The 19,883-nt window shown below is 42.6% G+C and overlaps 1 protein-coding gene across 1 annotated transcript in view; it reads left to right on the top strand.

The window, feature by feature from the left end:
* Positions 1–19,883, top strand: part of GADL1 (glutamate decarboxylase like 1) — a 168,255-nt gene that overhangs the window by 26,821 nt on the left and 121,551 nt on the right. Inside the window, exons 2-6 of the mRNA XM_060638452.3 lie at positions 3,683–3,855; positions 11,584–11,710; positions 13,980–14,070; positions 17,533–17,639; positions 18,344–18,459. Coding sequence (XP_060494435.1) covers positions 3,683–3,855; positions 11,584–11,710; positions 13,980–14,070; positions 17,533–17,639; positions 18,344–18,459 — 614 coding nt within the window. The remainder of the gene's footprint in view (positions 1–3,682; positions 3,856–11,583; positions 11,711–13,979; positions 14,071–17,532; positions 17,640–18,343; positions 18,460–19,883) is intronic.

Here is a 19,883-nt window from a genome sequence, read left to right as displayed (position 1 = left end):
CTCACCAAGGAAATCTGCGCATCTCTTTGAACAAAGCAAACATTGATCTCATACAGAGCTTTGGGAGGCATGGGATTGGAGAGCCAGTGGACATTCACAAGTCAGAGTTTAAGGGGTCGACTGCCTTTCACATTTGGAAGTGTGGTTCCTAGGGTGAGGCTGGATGGACTGACTTTCAGAAGTCAAATTCCTACAAGAAAAGGAAGGAGAGAGCATAGAAAGAGAGGGGCTGCAGCAAAAAGTATGGAGAGGAGAGGAAAGTGAGAACCTCCGTGTGCAGTTTCCTTTCACAGTCCAGAGGCTACAGCTCAGTTTTCCTGTTGAACCTCCTCCCTGTTCTTCTTCCTGTTCCTCCGTGTCTTCTGTAGGCCATGGATTGTATGAATTGTATTCTATATCTACCCCATCCCCAGCCAAAGTTGTCTCCCGCTCAGTTAGTCAGGTAACTTACAATGGCATCTCAGAGAAGGGGACATTATCATTGGTTGGTTGAAGGGTCAAGGAGAGCTTCTTCTATGTAATAGCCAACAAAGGCTTATCAGACTCCTATAAATTGCCAGGTACTTTCGAGGTGCTACAGAAACACAAGTGAAACCAACAGACAGAAGCTTATACAGCCAAACCTCTATTGGAGAGACAGATACTTAGACAAATAAGTAAATAAGTTTATATTATATGTCACATCATGGTCACTAATTTTGAGTCAAATAAAGCAGAGAAAGAAGGTGGAGGTGAGAAGTGGCTACAGTTTGAAATCAGGTCGTCAAGAAGGCCTCTTTGAGAAACTCATGTTTAAGAAAAGAGTGAAGAATAGTGAAGAGGCCAAGGTGGATGGAACTTGGGGAGCTTGGAGGACAGTAGTAATAGATGAGGTTTGAAGTCCAGGAGATGATGGGGACAGGAGATCATTTAGGGCCTTAGAGCTCATTATAAGGACTTTGACTTTTTGGTTGATGAGATACAGAGCCATTGGATGGTTTAAGTCAGCCTTGATCTGACATATCGATTCAAGGGGAACATAAGAGCTACTATGTTGAGCATAGTTTGTACGACATGCAGGACAAGGGTGAGAGCCAAGGGTTAGCTGGGAGGCTACTGCACTAATCCAAGCTTTTGATGGTGGTCTGGACTAAGGTGGTAGGGGAAGGGGTGATGAAAAACAGTCATATTTTGGATTTATTCTTCATGGAAGATTCTTCCCATTGAAAGACTTCATTATTAACCACTATACACACTAGCAGTTAGATTGGAAATCCTGGGTACATATCCCAGAAGATCACAGTTTGACCTACTTACACAACCTGGGAAAAAGCATGGGGAAGAAGAGGCACATTGTCACATCTGGCAATAGAATTAGAATGTATATATCAAGAGAAGAAGCATAATCTGTCTCCAGTTCTTTATAGTTTTTGTAGATTTTCTCACAGATAATTGCATGAAATATGGGGATTTCTTTGCTGTGGAGACAGAGATGACTTTAGTTTCAATTTCACTGCTTTTCTGGTTGCAAGTGGGTGTTTGACATTTTGTGTGTGTGTGTGAGAGAGAGAAACAGAGAGAGAGGGGAGAGAGAGAGAGAGAGAGAGAGAGATTGATTCTGAGAGGGCTACAGAGTGACTGCTATTCCCTGAACGATAAAAACCTGAAATCCTACTAATGAGGTTAAAAAAAACTAACTTTTTCTCTCTGCCTAATAATAGCCCTGCCTACTGACATAACCAGGGTTCCCTGAATAATCGCCCTCTTTTCCAGTTTATTTTTAGAACCTAAAATTGGGAGGGAGGAAAGTGCCTTTAGGTGTTACAGGCTTCCCATCTGAAAGCTCAAACCCCGGGCTTCCACATTTGGCCCTGAGCCATGTTGAATGCACCCTTTCAAGTGAAAGATAAGTCAAAGTGAAGGGTGGAACTGAAATCCATCCTTGGAGCTCTGGATGGTTTACCCTTCAGCATGAGGTTAAAAGATTGATCCTCTGCTGCAGAACCCGGCTTTCCCAAATTGGGGAATCTGCCTGTGCCATTTTTATCTGCCTCCATGGACACCAATTGGGTTTGCCAGTAACAGAAGTAAAGCCACAGAATTTTACCAAAATGAACTACTTTGAGGAAAAGACAGACTTTAAGGCATAATAAATGTTAATACTGTTATGCTTTTTATGCTTTAGTAAGCATAAAAATATTTGAAACGCTTATGGGCCACTGGCATGTTTAAGGTAGACTTACAAAGTACAAGCAAGGCACTGTTCTGGGTGTGGTGCTGAAAAATAGTTTTAAAACTTGTTTCTGGAAATTTCCACAATGTACAATACAGGAGGAAAGAGAGACACTGATTAGAGAAAGAATAAAATTGAATCAAAGCTTGTGGCAGATATTGGTGGAATATTTGGATGAAGTTGCCAGAATTATTTTTGTGGAGGGCTATTTTGGGTAGGCAGTAACCTTTATTCTCAGATATAGATTTCCATGTTGACTTTTAACCTTTAGTCACTGACTGGCAGTTGTACCTTCCTGAAAATGTTCTGTTCCATCCTTCTGCCTGTGCCCAAACTGAAAGTTTGAAAAATTTAAGGGTATCAAATGTGGGTTTACACCAACCATCATGCATCTCACTTGTCTTTTCTTCTTCTTCCATAAAAAAGTGGCTGAGTATATGTAAGGAGGGGCCCTCAGGGACAAAAGCAGTGTCTTTAATATAGAGGGTCATTTATTTTTTTTTTTTATTTATTTTTTTAGACTTTCTTTTTTTTTATTTTTTTGAATTTTTTTTCCAATATATGAAATTTATTGTCAAATTGGTTTCCATACAACACCCAGTGCTCATCCCAAAAGGTGCCCTCCTCAATACCCATCACCCACCCTCCCTTCCCTCCCACCCCCCCATCAACCCTCAGTTTGTTCTCAGTTTTTAAGAGTCTCTTATGCTTTGGCTCTCTCCCACTCTAACCTCTTTTTTTTTTTTCTTCCCCTCCCCCATGGGTTTCTGTTAAGTTTCTCAGGATCCAAGCATGAGCTTCAAGTGTAAAGTTAAGAGAGGTGACCTAGACATCATTTTTTCTTCAGGAATGACTTATTCCTACAAAAGGAATATATGGCAGTCCTTAACAAATTACAGAAGAGTGTATGTGCACAAAAGAGACATGGGCTTGTGTCTACAATCATCTTTTTGTACATGTGTTTGAAAGGTGTTTGCAAGAGTGAGTAAAGTAGGTTGAATTTACATTTCTTGAGCTCCTCCGCACTCCCTGATGCTAAACAAGATGCTGCAGGAATGGAAAATAGAACTTTCTTTCCTTAACTCTATTATGCCATTGGGAACTATAAAAAACGGTCAGCTTCAACTCCCCACATGTATTAAAAGAGATATGGGGTGCCTGGGTGGCTCAGTCGGTTGAGCATCCAACTTTGGCTCAGGTCATGTTCTCGCGGTTCATGGGTTCGAGCCCCGCTTCGGGCTCTGTGCTGACAGCTCAGAGCTCAGAGCCTGGAGCCTGCTTCCGATTCTGTGTCTCCCTCTCTCTCTACCCCTCCCCCACTCACATTCTGTCTTTCTCAAAAATAAATAAAAACATTGAAAAAAAGAGATACACCATTCGAAGCTGGGGTAGTGATCCATTTTTCCCCTTGTGTTTTGTTGTGATCTGATTAGATTCCATCTCAGACATGATCTGTTTGTGTGCTTGCAGGAGACCCCCATCAACAAGAGATGGTTCCAAGTAAGAAGAGTGCTGTTCTCGTGGATGGGGTTGTACTGAACGGCCCCACAACAGACGCAAAAGCAGGAGAAAAATTTGTGGAAGAGGCCTGTAGGCTAATCATGGAAGAGGTGGTTTTGAAGGCTACGGATGTCAGTGAGAAGGTAAAGATAAACGACACCTGTCAGAAATCTGAGGCATGGGAAAGATAGGTTCTTTCCCAATCTGGTGGTTCGATGTAAGGGAAAATGGGAAGCTCATGCTATTATTTCCTTCCTACCTTTGTTTCAAGGGGATCCTGGGAAACAAAGTGTGAGCCCCACCCCCTTCCCCCCAGCATCTACTTTCCTAGGAGGGTTGGCACCTAACTTTGGCAGCCATCTTTTTCTTGGGAGACTGGCTGAGACCTCAGACCTTGACCATGAGGGCATGAAACACAGGAATGAAGCTTCTGTGCTGTAACCGTGTTGATTATAAATAACCTGATGATCTGATTTATACACGCCCTAAAAAATACTCTGCTCTCCATTGTCATGGGCACATTCTTTTTGTTACTGGTAAAACACAAGCGGAATGGGGAAAAGGGTATGAAAAGTTTTAAAATTTATCTAAAGGTCCTTCTCAGGAGCTTGTCTGAGCTCAACTGGAAATCTTGGTTAAGTCTGACTTCTGACTGGCACCAGTTACTGGGCCTAGGTTTCAAATTCAGGCTCCAATTCAGATTCAAATTGATACTTCAATTATTACTAATAATATCTACTCTTAGGAGTGTTTACTGTGTGCCAGGTGATGTTCTCAGGACTATTCCATATGAATTTGTGCATTTAATCCTTACAAAAACACTAAGAAGCAGGGGCTATATGTTAACTCTCTTTTAAGGATGAGGAAAAAAGTGAGGCACAGGAGGTCAAGTCCTCTGCCCAAGGTCACGTGTTAGTAGGCATTAGAGGTGGCACGAAAATCCACGCAGCCTGGCGTCTGTGCTTTGAACTTCTCCTCTGTGTGTCTCTTATAATTGCTCAATTATCCTTTATCACATTGATTATCTTTCCTATTGGAGTCGAATTATCAATGAATAGATGTATTCTTATTCATTGATAGGTTGGGATTCTTATTCCAATTCTATTAGTCAAAAATAAATATCGTTTAAAAAAGATTTTGAATGTGGAACGGGATTTATTCTGAATTTTTGATCACACGCATTTGGGAAAACTAATAGGAATAAAGGTGAAAGTGTCTCGTGAACTTAGAATAGCTACATTCCAGGCAAAATCACTGATGGTATTTCTTGCTTACATATTTATAATTGCATATTTTCTGGTCTTATCTGTACTTGTGAAATATTTTGGACCGGCTTCACTTTGGAGCGCACTGCTTTGCTGGTAAGCTTTTTTCCTTTTTAATTGGCCTCTATTCAGTCATTAAATATTAACTGAGTATTAGCTACGGGTAAGCCATTATATTTGGCCCTGGGGGATATAAAGACAAATAAGATAAAAGCTTAGCTTTGAACAGAATTTATAGTCTAATTGGAAGGGTGAGTTTTCACTGGACAAGAGAATAGGGGGTCCCAGTAAGAATGTGATATATGTGTGTGATTGGGGCTGACTTCGGGGATTTCACAGAGGAGTGGGCAGTCTGAGCTTTGATGTGGGTTGTGAAGGTCAAGTAAGATTTTGAAGGGCAGAGAGAAGCCGACCCATGTGTGCTGAAGAAAGCGGGAAGGCAAAGAATGGAAAGAGCATTGCAAAAGGGAAATTTTGCCCAGAAAGAAGGGCACATGTAGGGGACTAATGGGAGATAAGACAAGAAGGGGAGACTTAAGATCCTAAGTTATCAGTTAAGGAACCACAAGTTGATTGCAGTACAGTCACCGTGCAGTCTCTCCATGTGAAGTTGGGTTGAAAACTATGTTGAAGTTGGGTTGAAAGCTATGTTGAATTTGGGAGAAGGAGGTGGAATTTTTATGTCGTGAATCTAGTCTACTTTCTCAGAGATCCAACAAGGCACCTTTGAAAGGTGACCTTCAGATACATCCCCACACTTTGTGAGTTGATTACTTCTAGTGTCTTCTCTTACAGACATTAAAAAAAAAATTGAGTTATAGGGACGCCTGGGTGGCTCAGTCAGCTAAGCACCTGGCTCTTGACTTCAGCTTGGATCATGATCTCACAGTTTATGGGTTCGAGCCCTACACTGGGCTCTGTGCTGACAGTGTGGAGCCTGCTTGGGATTCTGTCTCCCTCTCTCTCTGCCCCTCCCCTGCTTACTCTCTATCTCTGTCTCAAAATAAATAAAAGTTAAAAAAAAAACTTAAAAAATTAACTTACAATTTACTTTTAGTAACATTTGCTCCTTTCGGTGTGTGGTTATATGAGTTTGATAAGTCATGTAACTACACCGCAATCAAGATATAGAACAGTTCCATCACCCCCTCTACAATCAACCCTGGGACCATCTATAGTCAACCCTGCCCCTCGCCTTAGCCCCTGACAGCTGCTGACCTGTTTTCTGTGCCCGTATTTTTTTTTTTTTTTTTGTCTTTTCCAGAATGTCAGATAGGTGGGATTCTATCACAAGAGGCTTTTTGAGGCTTGCAATTTTCCCTCAGCAAAATGCATCTGAGATTTATTCATGTTGTTGTGTATACAGGGATGCCTCATTTCACTTTAGTGTCCTTTGCCAATATTGTGTTTTCTACAAGTTGGGGGGTCTGTGGCAACCCTCCATCTACTAGGTCTATTGGTGCCATTTTCCAACAGCATTTGCTCACTTCGTGTCTCTGTGTTGCATTTTGGTAATTCTCACATTATTTCAAACTTTTTCATTATTACATTTGTTATATATTATAACAAATTCTAAAATATTGGAATATTTTTTATATTTCTTACGATCAGGGATCTCTGATGTTGCTGTTGTAGTTGTGTTGAGGCACCACAAACCACACCCATATGACAGTGAATTTAACTGTTTGTATTCTGACTGTTCTGCCCATTGGCAGTTAGTTCCCGGGTTTCTCCACCCTGTCCTTGGGCCTCCCTATTTGGAGACACAACAGTATTGAAATAAGACCACTGAATAACCCTGAAATGGCCTCTGGGTGTTCACATGAAAGGAACAGGTGCATGTCTCTCACTTTAAATCAAAAGCTAAGGGGCGCCTGGGTGGCTCAGTCGGTTAAGCGTCCGACTTCAGCTCCGGTCATGATCTCACGGTTCGTGGGTTTGAGCCCCGTGTCAGGCTCTGTGCTGACAGCTCAGAGCCTGGAGCCTGCTTCAGATTCTGTGTCTCCCTCTTGCTCTCTGCCCCTCTCCCGCTTGTGCTCTGTCTCTCTGTGTCTCTCCAAAATAAATAAAAATGTTAAAAAAAAATTTTTAAATCAAAAGCTAGGAATGATTCAGCTTAGTGAGGAAGGCATTTTGAAAGCCAAGATAGGCCAAAAGCTAGGCACTTTGCATCCGTTAGCCACATCGTGGCTCCAAAAGGAAAAGTTCTCGAAGAAAATTAAAAAGTGCTACTCCAGTGAACACATGAATGATGGGAAAGTAAAACAACCTTACTGCTGATATGGAGAAAGCATTAGTGGTCTGGGTAGAAGACCAAACCAGCCACAACGTTATCTCTTAAGCCAAAGGCTGATCCAGAGCAAGGCCCTAACTCTCCTCCGTTCTAGGAAGGCTGAGAGAGGTGAGGGAGCTGCAGAAGAAGAGTTTGAAGCTAGCAGAGAATGGTTCGTGAGGTGTAAGGGAAGAAGCCGATTCTGTAACAAAAAAGTTCAGGGTGAAGCAGCCAGTGCTGACACAGAAACTACAGCAGGTTATCCAAAAGACCTACACTAAACACAGATTTTCAATGCAGATGAAACAGCCTTCTATTGGAAGATGCCACCTAGGACTTTTAAGCTGGAGAGGAGAGGCCAGGCCCGGCTTCAAAGCTTCAAAGGGCAGGCTGACTGTCTTGTTAGGGGCTAATACAGCTGGTGACTCGAAGCCAGTGCTCACTGACCATTCTGGAAATCCCAGGGCCCTTAAGGACGTTGCTAAATCTCCCGTGCCTGTGCTCCGTAAATGGAACAACGAAGCCTGGATGACAGCACCTCTGTTTATAACATAGTTTACTCGATATTTTCAGCCCAAAGTTGAGACCTACTGCTCAGAAGAGAGATTCCTTTCAAAATATCACTGCTCATTCATAATGCACATAATGTCACCCAAGAGCTCTGATAGAGATGTGCAAGATGAATGGTCCCATGCCTGCTAACATAACACCCATTCTGCAGTCCATGGATCAAGGAGTGATTTCAACTTTCAGGTCATATTATTTAAGAAATATATTTTGCAAGGTTATAGCTACCACAGATAGTGATTCTTCTGATAGATATGGGCAAAATAATTTAAAAAAAAAAAAGCATTCTGGAAAGGATTTGCCATTCCAGATGCCATAAATAACATTTGTGAAACATGGGAAGAAGTCAAAATATCAACCTTAAGAGGAGTTTGAAAGAAGGTGATTCCAACCGTCATGGATGGCTTGGACGGTTTAAGTCTTTGGTGGGGTTAGTAACTGCAGATGTGGAAACAGCAAGAGAACCACCAGAATTAGAAGCGGAGCCTGAAGAGGGGACTGCATGGCTGCAATCTCATGATACAACTTGCACGGATGAGGAGTTGCTTCTTATGAATGGGCAGAGAAAGTGGTTTCTTGAGATGAATCTACTGCTGGGGAAGATGCTGTGAAGGCTGTTAAAACGGCAACAAAGGATTTGGAATAAGACATTAGCTTTGTTGACAAAGACGTGGCAAGGGTCTGTGAGGATTGACCTTGATTCTGAAAAATGTCCTACCGTGGGCAAGATGCTGAGAGCATCACATGCTACCGAGAAACCGTTCATGAAAGGAAGAGCCGGTTGATGCAGCAAACTTTATTGTTGTCTTATTTGAAGAAATTGCCACACAGCCGCCCCAGCCTTGAGCAGCGACCGTCTCGATCAGACAGCAGCCATCAACGCTGAGGCAAGGCCCTGTGCCCCATGATGGTTTGCGTCTTTTAGCAATAAAGTAGTGTTGCTCCATAATCTCCTCAGGGGCTTCCTGGGTGAAATCTGAAACTGGCTCCTGGCAGAGGGCAGGGAGAGACCAAAGAAACGAACAGGCCGCTCCAGGTTGGTGGTGGCAGTTTTAATGAGCAAAGGGAACTTACATAGACTTGTCTTGGCGGCAGCAAGATGGGTGGATCCCTGAGCCTGCCTGCCTCATCTACAAAGTTTATATACATAGAGATAGATAGAGGCCTCAACTGGGTTCAGCCAAATACACTGTGCGACTGTTGTCGACACCACGTCATCTCAAGACTGTGTCCTCAGAGCCGGAAATGCGACTTGAACCCACATTCCAAGGACGGGGAGGGGGTGAGTAGCCTCCAAGTGCCCGGGTCCAGCTTGTGGGTCACCTGGGTGGTCATCTCTTCTCAATGACCTCCCCCAACAAGTGTTTTTTAATTACAGTGTGGACATTTTTTTGAGACATGATGCTATCGCACACTTAATAGGCTATATATAGAGGACAGTGTAAACATCCCTTTTATAGGCACTGGGAAACCAAAAGTGTGTTGGACTCACTTTATTCTGATAGTCACTTTATTGAGGTGGTCTGGAGCCAAACCTGCAGTGTCTCTGAGATACGCTTGTATCAATAGTCATTCCTTTTGATGGTCTCACTTTTGATTGAACTCTGCCTATTATGGTTCTCACATCAGACTTTAATTTCATACCTCTTGTACAACTTAGCATTTCCTCCTTCTTTCCCCAACCTCCCACCTCCCAGTCTCCTGACTTCCTGGCTACTCCCTTGTCTCTCTCCTCCTCTCCACAGCCTAACTTTTTAAAGAGTGTCTACACTCCCTCCCTCCCTCTCTTTCCTCACCTCCCACACCCTCACTCCATGGCAATCTGGCCTTCACTCCCACCTCTCTAAGCCAAACTGGTATTGCCAAGAACACCTCCTTGTTGATAAATCCCATGAGCACTTCTCAATCTTTATCAAATTCGGCCTCGCAGTAGGATTCGATAGTGATGACCATCTTCTCCTCACAACGTTCTTTTTTTCTTTGTTTTAGCAGCACTAAACTCTTCTCAGATTGTCCCTGCTTCTCTGGTTTGTCTTCCACCTCACAAGTGAGCTTCTCTCCCTTTGCCTGTATCTTAAGTGTTGTTGGTGCCCAGGTGAGATCCCGTGCCTTTCTTCTTAGCGGTGGGTTCTCTCTGAGCCATGTTATCCATATTGTATTTTCATAGTATATGCCCAGAACTGCATTTCTTGTCTTTCACAAGAGCTTCAGGTCAACTGCTGCACTCCCTTTGGAGGTCCTGAGAGGCCTCAGACTAAATACGCTCGAACCTCATCATCCCCACCCCACATCCCACCAGATTCTCCACCCGCCTCCCCCACCCCACCATCACCACCTTCAACCCATGCACGCAAGCTACAGGCCTGAGGGTTGTCCTTGGCCCATTCTTCTCCCTCATCCTTACTGTGTAATTGACTTCTGCGTTCTATTGCTTCTGCATTTTAAATATCTGTGGAAATACTTCATTCCACTGGCATCCACCTCATCCAGAATACCACCTTCTCTTGCCTGGTTTAATACAGTAACCCCTCATTTCCAATTTCACATGGAATCGTCACATAGCAACTAAAGCTATTGTCCAAAACACAAATATGTTCATAGCGTTCCCCTGTCCCAAACATTTCAGCGTCTGCCTTCGAGCCAAGTTCGAACCCTGTGACATGCCAGAGGAAATCTGTCATGATCAGAGTCTTGTTTATCCCATTCAGTCATTCATTAATCCTTTTGTTCATCACATCTTTATGGAGCACTTCTTACGTGGTGGGCACTGTGTTAGCTACCTGGGAGCAGCGAGCACAGATGGACATCTCTGCTCTTGTGGACATTATGTGGGACATAATAAATGAATTACATGGTAGGTTGAAAGGTGGCAAGTGCTATGGAAAAAGGAAGAGCAGAAAAAGTTGGGGGGGGGGGGCTGACAGAGATGGGACAGGGTGCAGCTCGTGATGTTAAATAAGGGAATTGGGATTGCTATCATTGAGAAAGTGACTTTGAGCAAAGCTCTGAAAGAACAGAGGAGGTTAACCGTGAGGACATTTGGGACATGAGCATCCAGGCAGAGGGCACAGCCAGTAGGAAGACTCCAAGGTGGGGGTGTTCTTGGTCTTATTTAAGGAAGAGCACGTTAGAAGGGCAGAGCCAACCAGGAGGGAAGCAGATCATACAGGATCATTTTAAGTCATTGTGAGGACTTTGGCTTTACCTTGAAGGAAGTGAACCCCTGAGATAGGTCAGTAGAGGAACGACCATAGCTTCGATTCAAGAGGATCATTCTGGATTCTGGCTGCTAGGCTGATGGACTGTATGGGACAAGGATAGGGGTACAAGCAGAGAGACTAGCTAGGAAGTTATCGTGGCGTGCCAGCTTCCCTTCTTGGCCTCTCCTTCCTCAAACTCCATGCTCTAGCCACACCAAACTAACTTCACTCTTGAGATGTGCCCCTTATCTTTTAGCCTTTATGACTTCCATTACTTCCACCTAGAGTGCCCCTTGCCTCACCCCGCTGCCTAATCTTTGCTTGGTTACACATCGGTTCCTCCAGGAAGTCTTTGACCTTCCAAATCCAAGACGGGGCCCCTCATTTGTTCCAATGACATCTGGGCCACTCTCACAGCCTTTTCACGCTGAACTGTGGTGGCACATTTAAATCTCGGTCTCTCCCACCTGTCTGGGAGCTGCAGGAGGGTAGGGTCCATGATGGTAACGTCCTGTTCGTACCTGGCTCCGGTGGGTGCTCAGTTAACTGCCATTGCTGAATGTCTAGGTTTGCGAGTGGCGGCCTCCTGAACAGCTGAAGCAGCTTCTTGATTTGGACATGAGAAACACAGGAGAGCCACACCACAGGCTGTTGGAGCTCTGCCGGGATGTCATCCGCTACAGCGTCAAAACTAGTAAGACCTTTCGTTTGCTTCCTTCGTCCGTACCCCTGATAAGTTCTTATATTTTCTTAAGCACATATTTACCTCACAGTAAAGCTGAGGATGACAGTGTTTATGAGATAAGAAAGCTAGATCAAAAAAGAGTGGTTCTGATATGTTTGCGATGGGCCATTTAATCCCTAAGACAGATTTTTTTTTTTTTTGTAAGGCCAAAGATAAATCGATGGAAAAACCGTTGGTGTTAGTGATCATATAGAAATATCATCTGTTCCTTGGCCATCCCATCCCCTGTTTATAATCATTGCTTATGTTGGTCCAAACTGCCAAAGGTCAGTTTGATATTAGAATTTGTGAAGGGGTTTTAAATCCGAAAGGCCCAGAATATGCAAAAAGAAAAAAAAAATGCTAAGGAGGGTGTCCTTGCTATAAACAGGAATAGACGTGGAAGATACTGATGGACTCTTGGCAGTTGGTACTTGCCCAATTATTTCATCAAATCTAGCACAAATCTAGCAGGATCAAAACATGAAAACCCTTACGATGGTGTAAAAAAAAAAAAAAAACAAAACGAACACATGGTAAGTTTCTGCCGTGATAGCTTCACAAGAAGACTTAACAACTATGATCTTTTGTAAATGCAGTAGCATGGTATTCGCCTTGGGCAGAAGTGCGATTCTAACTGTTAATATCCCATACACCCAGTGAGCAAGTTCCAAAGGTAAGAAAGTAACTTTCCCAAATATGCATTTCTCCGTGGGCTGTAAAGGTAATCTAGTGCTTAAGACCATACAGGCATTATGCTTGGTGAATTCTGACACTGAACTAAATTTAGTGGAAAGAACATAATAAAATCCTGGCTAAAAATAATTGCTTTATATTCCCTTGGGAAAGTCTAGTGTATGTATCAAAAACCCAGTTAGCATTTCAAAAGAAGAGATACATATCTTATTATTATAGTGCATGTCAGAAGTGGAGAATGACATTTAATGCAGTAGATTTTTCAGTTTACTGGATATTTTCCATAATGTTACCATGGAAATCAATCATAAATTAACGCGGAACTAAAAAAAAATCTTATTAAAATTACTTGTAGCAATGTCTGGTTTCCTCTGCCAGAGTAGAGGAAGTTTTCCACATATTATTTTTAAAAAACCATTTTCTTGGACTTTTGTTTTTTATCGAACCCCCAGTTTAAAGAGGGGAAAAAAAAAAAAAGAAAACCTAAAACCAAACGCCGAGCGTTGTAATGAGAAGCCACTAACTAAAAAGGTTCCCAAATACTCAAATTTAGAAATAGACCTCCTGCCTCTTTGTTCTTTGTCATGCTGGGCTTCCTATGATTGAGAATGTCAAGTCAGTTAGCCTGGTGTGTGGTGTGAATATTCACACTGTGTAAAGCCAAGAACCTTTATGAGACCTTTTATAGGAGGGGGAAAAAAATAGAAAGTTGGAACTGGAGTTGAGTCTTAAAGGCTACTGCCTTTGAAGTAAGTTGAATTAGAAAGTTTATGTAAGCCGCATGATGACTCACATCTTAGTCCATCTACATAAGCCAGTTGCACTACGAAAAACGGTCTAATCTGAAAAATGAAAAGTCACTCCCCACCGGTAGCCCAGCGTGAACCCTGTTGGCGAGTGAAATGCGTTTAAAGATAGGGAAGTTAATATCAACATTTTCAGAAGACAAAGGCAGCAGGCTTTGATACCTGGACAAAGAGTTCAAATAATCCAGTTCTCCAGGGTTCTGGTTTGGATCTGGGTTGTTAGACAAAAGGGAGCAGATAAACCAGAGGTCTCGAGGTAGTGCCCAAGTTTTGCTTAGAAACATATTATTGTTCAGTAGAAATGGTTATGAGGTGGGTCTTCAACATGTGTCTCCCTTGTACACAATTAGAATTTGAATTCTTTTTAAAGCTGTTGCATAATTTACATTCAGTAAAGTAGACAGATCTGAAGTGCTTAGCTTCATGTATTTGTACCTATCTGTGCATGAGTAACCATCACCCAGAGCAAGATAGAGACCATTTCTGGCACTCCGGGGGCTCCCTCAAGCCCCTTCCTAGACAGTATAGCCTTCGCAAAGGTACCCAGAATTCTAACCTCAGTCTCGGTAGATCCGCTTTGTCTGATATTGAATGACATCTAAGTGGAATCATGCAGTATATATTCTTTTGTATCTGGCTGCTTTTCCTGTCTGAAAGATTCATTTATGTTACTGCTGTATAGATAGTATTGGTCTTTTTTATCGCTGTGTAGATGAACACTCTGTTTAAATTTACAGACCATCCCAGATTTTTCAACCAGTTGTATGCTGGACTTGATTACTACTCCTTGGTGGCCCGATTTATGACAGAAGCCTTAAACCCAAGTGTGTAAGTGCCATTTTACTGAACTCTTACACAGAGCATGCATTAGAGATGTTTTTTAAGTAGGTGAAGTTTTATTTTGTGAATTTCTATTTAATGGTTTCATTTGTACAGTGTCATCATAAATAATGGAATGATACTTAGCAGTATTTTAAAGAGCCGTTTGATTTGATAGTGGGACTGTGAGATGGTTAATGCAGGCATGGTTATCTCCACCTACCAAATGAGAAAATTGATAAAGCAACTTGTCATTCATTCCTGCATGAAAAGTCATGTCTCTGCCAAGTGCTGGAGGGATACGTTGAATAAAAACAAACCTTGACTTTGCCTTCACGAAGCAAAAAGTCTAGTGAGATAGAGATGCTCCATGCAAATTGATCAAAATTATCCACACAAATTGATCTAAACCTTTAATTCACATATGAAGAAGACGTGCATGATGCTATAAATATAAGTGGACAATTTTGTTAGTTGGGAGCTCAGGAAAGTCTTTGAGGAAATGACGACGAAGAGTTGAAGAATGAGTATAAGTTAACTAGGTGAAAAGAGGAAGGATGAATTTCAAACAGAGGAGCAGCATGTACAAAGGCCCTGTGGCAAGAGACAGCGTGATGTACCTTATAAACTGAAAGATCTTTGCAGGTGTGGCTGAATAAGCTATGGGGAGTGTGATGGAGGATGTGATTGGAGAAATGGATAGAAACCAGATATGCAGGACCCAGTGGGCCATGTTTATGAGTTATCCTAAGTACAAAGGAAAGGCTGTAAAGGTTTCTAGATCATGAGGGACCATTTGCTTATTGAAAAGATCACTGGAAATATGGAAAGTGGATTGAGGGGACCAATCGGGAGGGAATTATCTTAGGCGAGAGAGGACAGTAGCTTGGACTTAGACAGAAGTGATAAGAATAGAGAGAAAAACATGTGTTTAGAAGATAAAACAGAAAGGCCTGGGTAATATATCAGAACTTGGGAATGAGGACAAGAAGGAGGTTTATAAAATGTTGCCTGGGTTTCTGGCTTTTGTAGCTGGGTTGACTGTCATTTTATTCATTGACACAAGAAGCATTAGAAGAGGGGACTGGTTTTCAAAGATATGGTAAAAAAAAGGCAAGAGCAAGAATTTAATTTTCAGTTGTGAGCAACTGAGTTTACAGTGACTTTGAGATATCCAAGAGTATGTATCAACCAAGCTGATAGCTCTATGAAAGGGATCAGTTTAGAAGTTGTGGTGAATGATGATAATTGAAATGGTAGGCGTGGATGGGATTCCTGAAGTCAGTAAAGCTCAACTCTTTCTGTTCATTAGAATCAACCTGGGACATTTCCAAAAAATGCATTGAGGCCCAGGTCCCAACCCAGACCAATTAAATCTGAATTTCTGTGGCTGTGTCCCAATCACCGGTATATTTTCAAAGCCAGACAAATGATTTTGATGAGCAGGATGAAAACACTTTGAATAAAAACAAATCAGGAGATGGAGAAGGAGTGTCTGCAGGACAGAGTATAGAGTGAGAATAGAACACAGGACTGAGCCTTGAGGACATCTAATATTTTACCATCAGGAGGAGGAAGGCTAGCCTACCATGGAGAGAGAGAGAGAGAGAGGGGGGAAGGAGAAAATCAAACAGGAAGGCATGGAAGCCATGGAGGAGAGTGTGTCTAGAATCATATGCTGTTGAATACTGACTGAAGACAGAGGTTCAAAATTGTCCCCAGAACTGGCAGCATGGATGTCATTGGTGACTTCAGTTAGAGAAGGTTTTGTGGCGTAATGCGAGATGATACCAGCTCACAGGGAGTAGAACGGTTAAGTGGTAGATAGGCCAGAGAGAGAGTTAAATTACCCAACTCTGTGAACCTTTCCTTGTGGATCTTGGGTTTTCTACCTTCCTTCCTGGGTTCTTTCAGTTGAAACACTGAGAGGTTTACAAAACGTTCAATCGCTGCTAAGCTGAACAATCCCCTCGAAATGTGAGGTCCTGAGAGCATCCCATGATGTCTTCTTCTCCTCTTCCATGCCTGTTCTCAGGTTCAAAGTTTGGCTGGCTTTCAAAGGCAGCCTTAAAATTAATTTTTTTAAAAAAGTGGATGATTATCTCACCATTTTTCAGGTACACATAAACGTATATACTTTTCCCCACACTTTTGCTATGTGTAAACTGGTTGCCTAGCATAGTTGAAAATAGAACTTGGATTGTTTGCAAGATGACATGATGTCTGGAGAGTGCTTGGCACATAGGGAGGTGATACATTGTGGTGTTCTGTTTTGTTGTTTCGTTTCATTTCGTATTTTTGTTTTGCCCTGTTTCCAACGTTTTCCCTTCCAGATGTTAAAATATTTGCATTAAACCCTGTGACTGTAAGTCTAAGTGTGTCTGTTTAACGTACATATTTAGAGTACCCACTTATTCAGATACACTTTAATGTACTGGCCCGATTGTCAGAGAAGGAGAATATAGACAGTCTCTGTCAGGTTATCTGGAGAAAGAAATGACTCAAACATCACAAAACAAGACATGGTAACCTTCCCAGGTTGGTTCTCGGGGAAACTGCTCTAGATGGAATTGAGCGAGCAGGATGTGTATTAAGGAATGCCTTTGGGATCAACATGGGTGAGGGGAGGGGAAGGCAGCAGGAGTGGAGGGAGACAGGAGTCCAGCTGTCATGCAGGCTCAGTGACAACCTTGGCCGACTCCATAGAGATCTCTGGAGCTACAATGGCCCTTTAGAGTGGTCTGGGGTTGGGTCCACGTGACCGTTACACCTCCAGCTAGCCCAGTCATAAGAGGAAAGGTTGTGACCTTGGGAAAGGTGGCTCCCTGAAGCTGATGCAGTTCCCAAGGGGCTAACTTAGTTTCTCTGGCAATAGCAGCTCAGCCCAGAGCAACAAACCCTCCAGTGACAGGGGATTTGGGTAGTGCTTTGCAATAAAATCACCACCTAATAAGAGATGCCCCGCAGAGTACTTCCCATCTGCACAAACACAGGAATGTAAGAGAGGAAACCCTAGCTCAAGATTCGTAGTTTCCATGTAGAATATCTAGAGCTGACTGTTAGGGTACTCGTGGTTGTAATCTAGTAACACCTGGTTACCATGACAATGGTTTTTCTTTAACCGGCATCCAAAGCAGCATCCAGAGAATAAAGTGGCCACTGCTCATAGCTAATGTAAAAACTCTAGATGCACTGCCTTTATCTCTCCCTTCCCGTAAATTAAGACTTCTGAAGTAGCTTGCATATCCCTAAGGCCACCAGCTATTGGCATTTATCAAATCATGACCAGCGCTATCACTGACTGCACATGTCTCTATTTCCAATGGGATAAATGGCCCAAGACTCTACAGAGGCTCCACCCACAGGTCCATAGCCACTTGGTTTAATAAAACTCTGCGTGCGTTTCTCGGGACACCAAAGGGATGGTTTGACTCTAGTCATAGAAGTGAAGTGTTTTTTATATCTATCTAGTTATACGTATGAGGTGTCCCCAGTGTTTCTGTTAGTGGAAGAAGCGGTTCTGAAGAAAATGATTGAATTTATTGGCTGGAAAGAAGGGGATGGAATATTTAACCCAGGTAAGTACAGCTAGTTATTGCCATCTCCTTTCCATTGCAAACATGTAAACATTTATTTATGTATTACGTGAGGAACAACTCCTTGAAGATTTACATATTCCCAAAGGTTGGATATTAATAATGCTATTTGTTGAGAATCTAGCGTGTTCCTCTTCCCGGAGTGACAACATTTTGCATAAATGCTAAATAACTGACGTAAATTTTAAACAAATAAGCTATCTACCATTTAGGATTTATATCTAACAAATGAATTTATCTGCTCCTGGGAATTTGGAAGGGCTAGAAGTTTTTCAGTCAATTTTACTTGAGAAGATTTCTGAATCACATTTTGTTTATCCTACGGTCCTTTATTGGGACCGTAGATGAGCATGTATTATCATTTTATTAATCAGGTGACAGAATATTATTAACTATGAAGACTTGGGTACTGGCCCTCGTCCTTAGATTGAAACTCTTAGTTTGGAAAAACTCTGGCATGAGAGAATAGAGCCAAACGCCAGTCTTTGCTGAGGTTGGAAATTGCTGGAACTGGAGGTTAGGAAGTGTGTAGGAGTGATGTGTGGGACGCGGCACTCAGAAGACTCTTCCGGAGATTTGTCATTAGACTAGAACAGCTACGGCCATTCATGTCTTGCACGGTGGTTGGCACTTAGGGAGCTATACTTTCATGCTATAAATATGCCATTTCAATTTTGTTTTTGCAGGTGGTTCAGTGTCCAATATGTATGCAATGAATTTAGCTAGATACAAATACTGTCCCGATATTAAGGAAAAGGGGCTGTCTGGGTTGCCAAGATTAATCCTTTTCACGTCGGCAGAGGTAAAAAAATTATTTTTGATATCAGTTACAGATTTTCTGAGAATGCATTATTTAAGAGGGTTTGGTGTGTTTGGGGCGTCTGATATGCTTTTATCCTATCCATGTGTGACTAATATGCCTAAGTCTAACATCATATTTTCTTCCAAAGGAAATTCTGACAGGTTGGATATCGTAACCCCTGGCCACTCAGTTTTGTACATCACCTTGATTTAAAATTTATAGTCTATCACATTTTTCTTTGAGAAAAGAGAACATTCAATTTGAAAGCGCTATCTCTTTCTGTGAATCTCTCCTTCGAGTGTCTTATTTATTAGAACTTATCAGCTATGTCAGAAGACTCGCGTCTCCTTGTAAAACTGATGGCTTTGAATGGCTAACACAAAGGCTTTTCAAGAGGATAGGGAGGTGTTCAGAAACAGTGACCATCATACACACACACACACACACACACACACACACACACACACGCTTTCGTGTTGCCACAATGCCCTATCTCCTTTTACTCTCCACCAAAGTAGGAGGTCCGATTTTAAGTAAGTGCTTTGGCTTTGAGCTAAGCTGCCTGGGTTCAATTCCTGTCTCCACTACTAACTATCCGAGTGACCTTGGTAAGTCGATTAACTCCTCCATGCCTCAGTCTCCTAATTTGTTAAAATAAGCATCAGTTAGCTGTTGTATGCACCGAATTATCCCAAAGTCCAGTGGTGTAGAACTATAGCTATCTCTCAGTGCTTATGAGCCTTGAGATAGGCCAGTTCTGCAGCTCTTGGCTGAGCTCTCTTATCTGTCTGCGGGCTGGCTGCCCAATGGCTGATCCAGGAGTGGGCTTGACAGGGGCAACTCCAGTGAGTTCTCTCTGCTCCACGTGTCTCATCCTCCAGCAGGCTAGTCCAGGTGTGTTGTCACGACCGGGGTGCAGGTGAAAACAGCCTGGAAACCCACCAGGCCTCTTGAGTCTAGGCTCAGAACTGGCACATTTTCGTTGGTCTAACTATGTGACGGGAAGGAACCCAGATCCAAGAAGTGGAAAAACAGACTCTGTCTCTTAAGGGGCCTCGATGCAAGGTCATCTGGCAAAGGGCATGAGTACAGGGAGAGGCGAACAATTCGGGGCCATCGTAGCAAGCCAGCAGGCACAGGAGCTCAGCAGTCACAGATGAGTGGGGTGTGCCAGGGATCGAATGAGTTAATGCATGTGAAGTAGGATCCGGCACATCACAGATACACAGAGGTGCTAGATTTATTAGTAGGAGGAGAATCACCTAGCTACAGTAATGTGGGTAGAATACCTAGCTACAGTAATGTGGCAAAGCTGAAGTACCATGTTATCTGAGAGGGATTCTTATTTTCCTTTTCTCTTTTTGTGCGATTCCAGTGGGTGCCTCTGTCCGTCCCACCACTGCCTCTTCCCCGCATCCCTGGCC

This window comes from Panthera onca, chromosome C2 (genome assembly GCF_046562875.1).
Source record: "Panthera onca isolate mPanOnc1 chromosome C2, mPanOnc1 haplotype 2, whole genome shotgun sequence".
Taxonomy (NCBI): Eukaryota; Metazoa; Chordata; class Mammalia; order Carnivora; family Felidae; genus Panthera; species Panthera onca.
The sequence above is the reverse complement of the archived record's forward strand: the minus strand, read 5'-3'. Positions and strand labels throughout refer to the sequence as shown.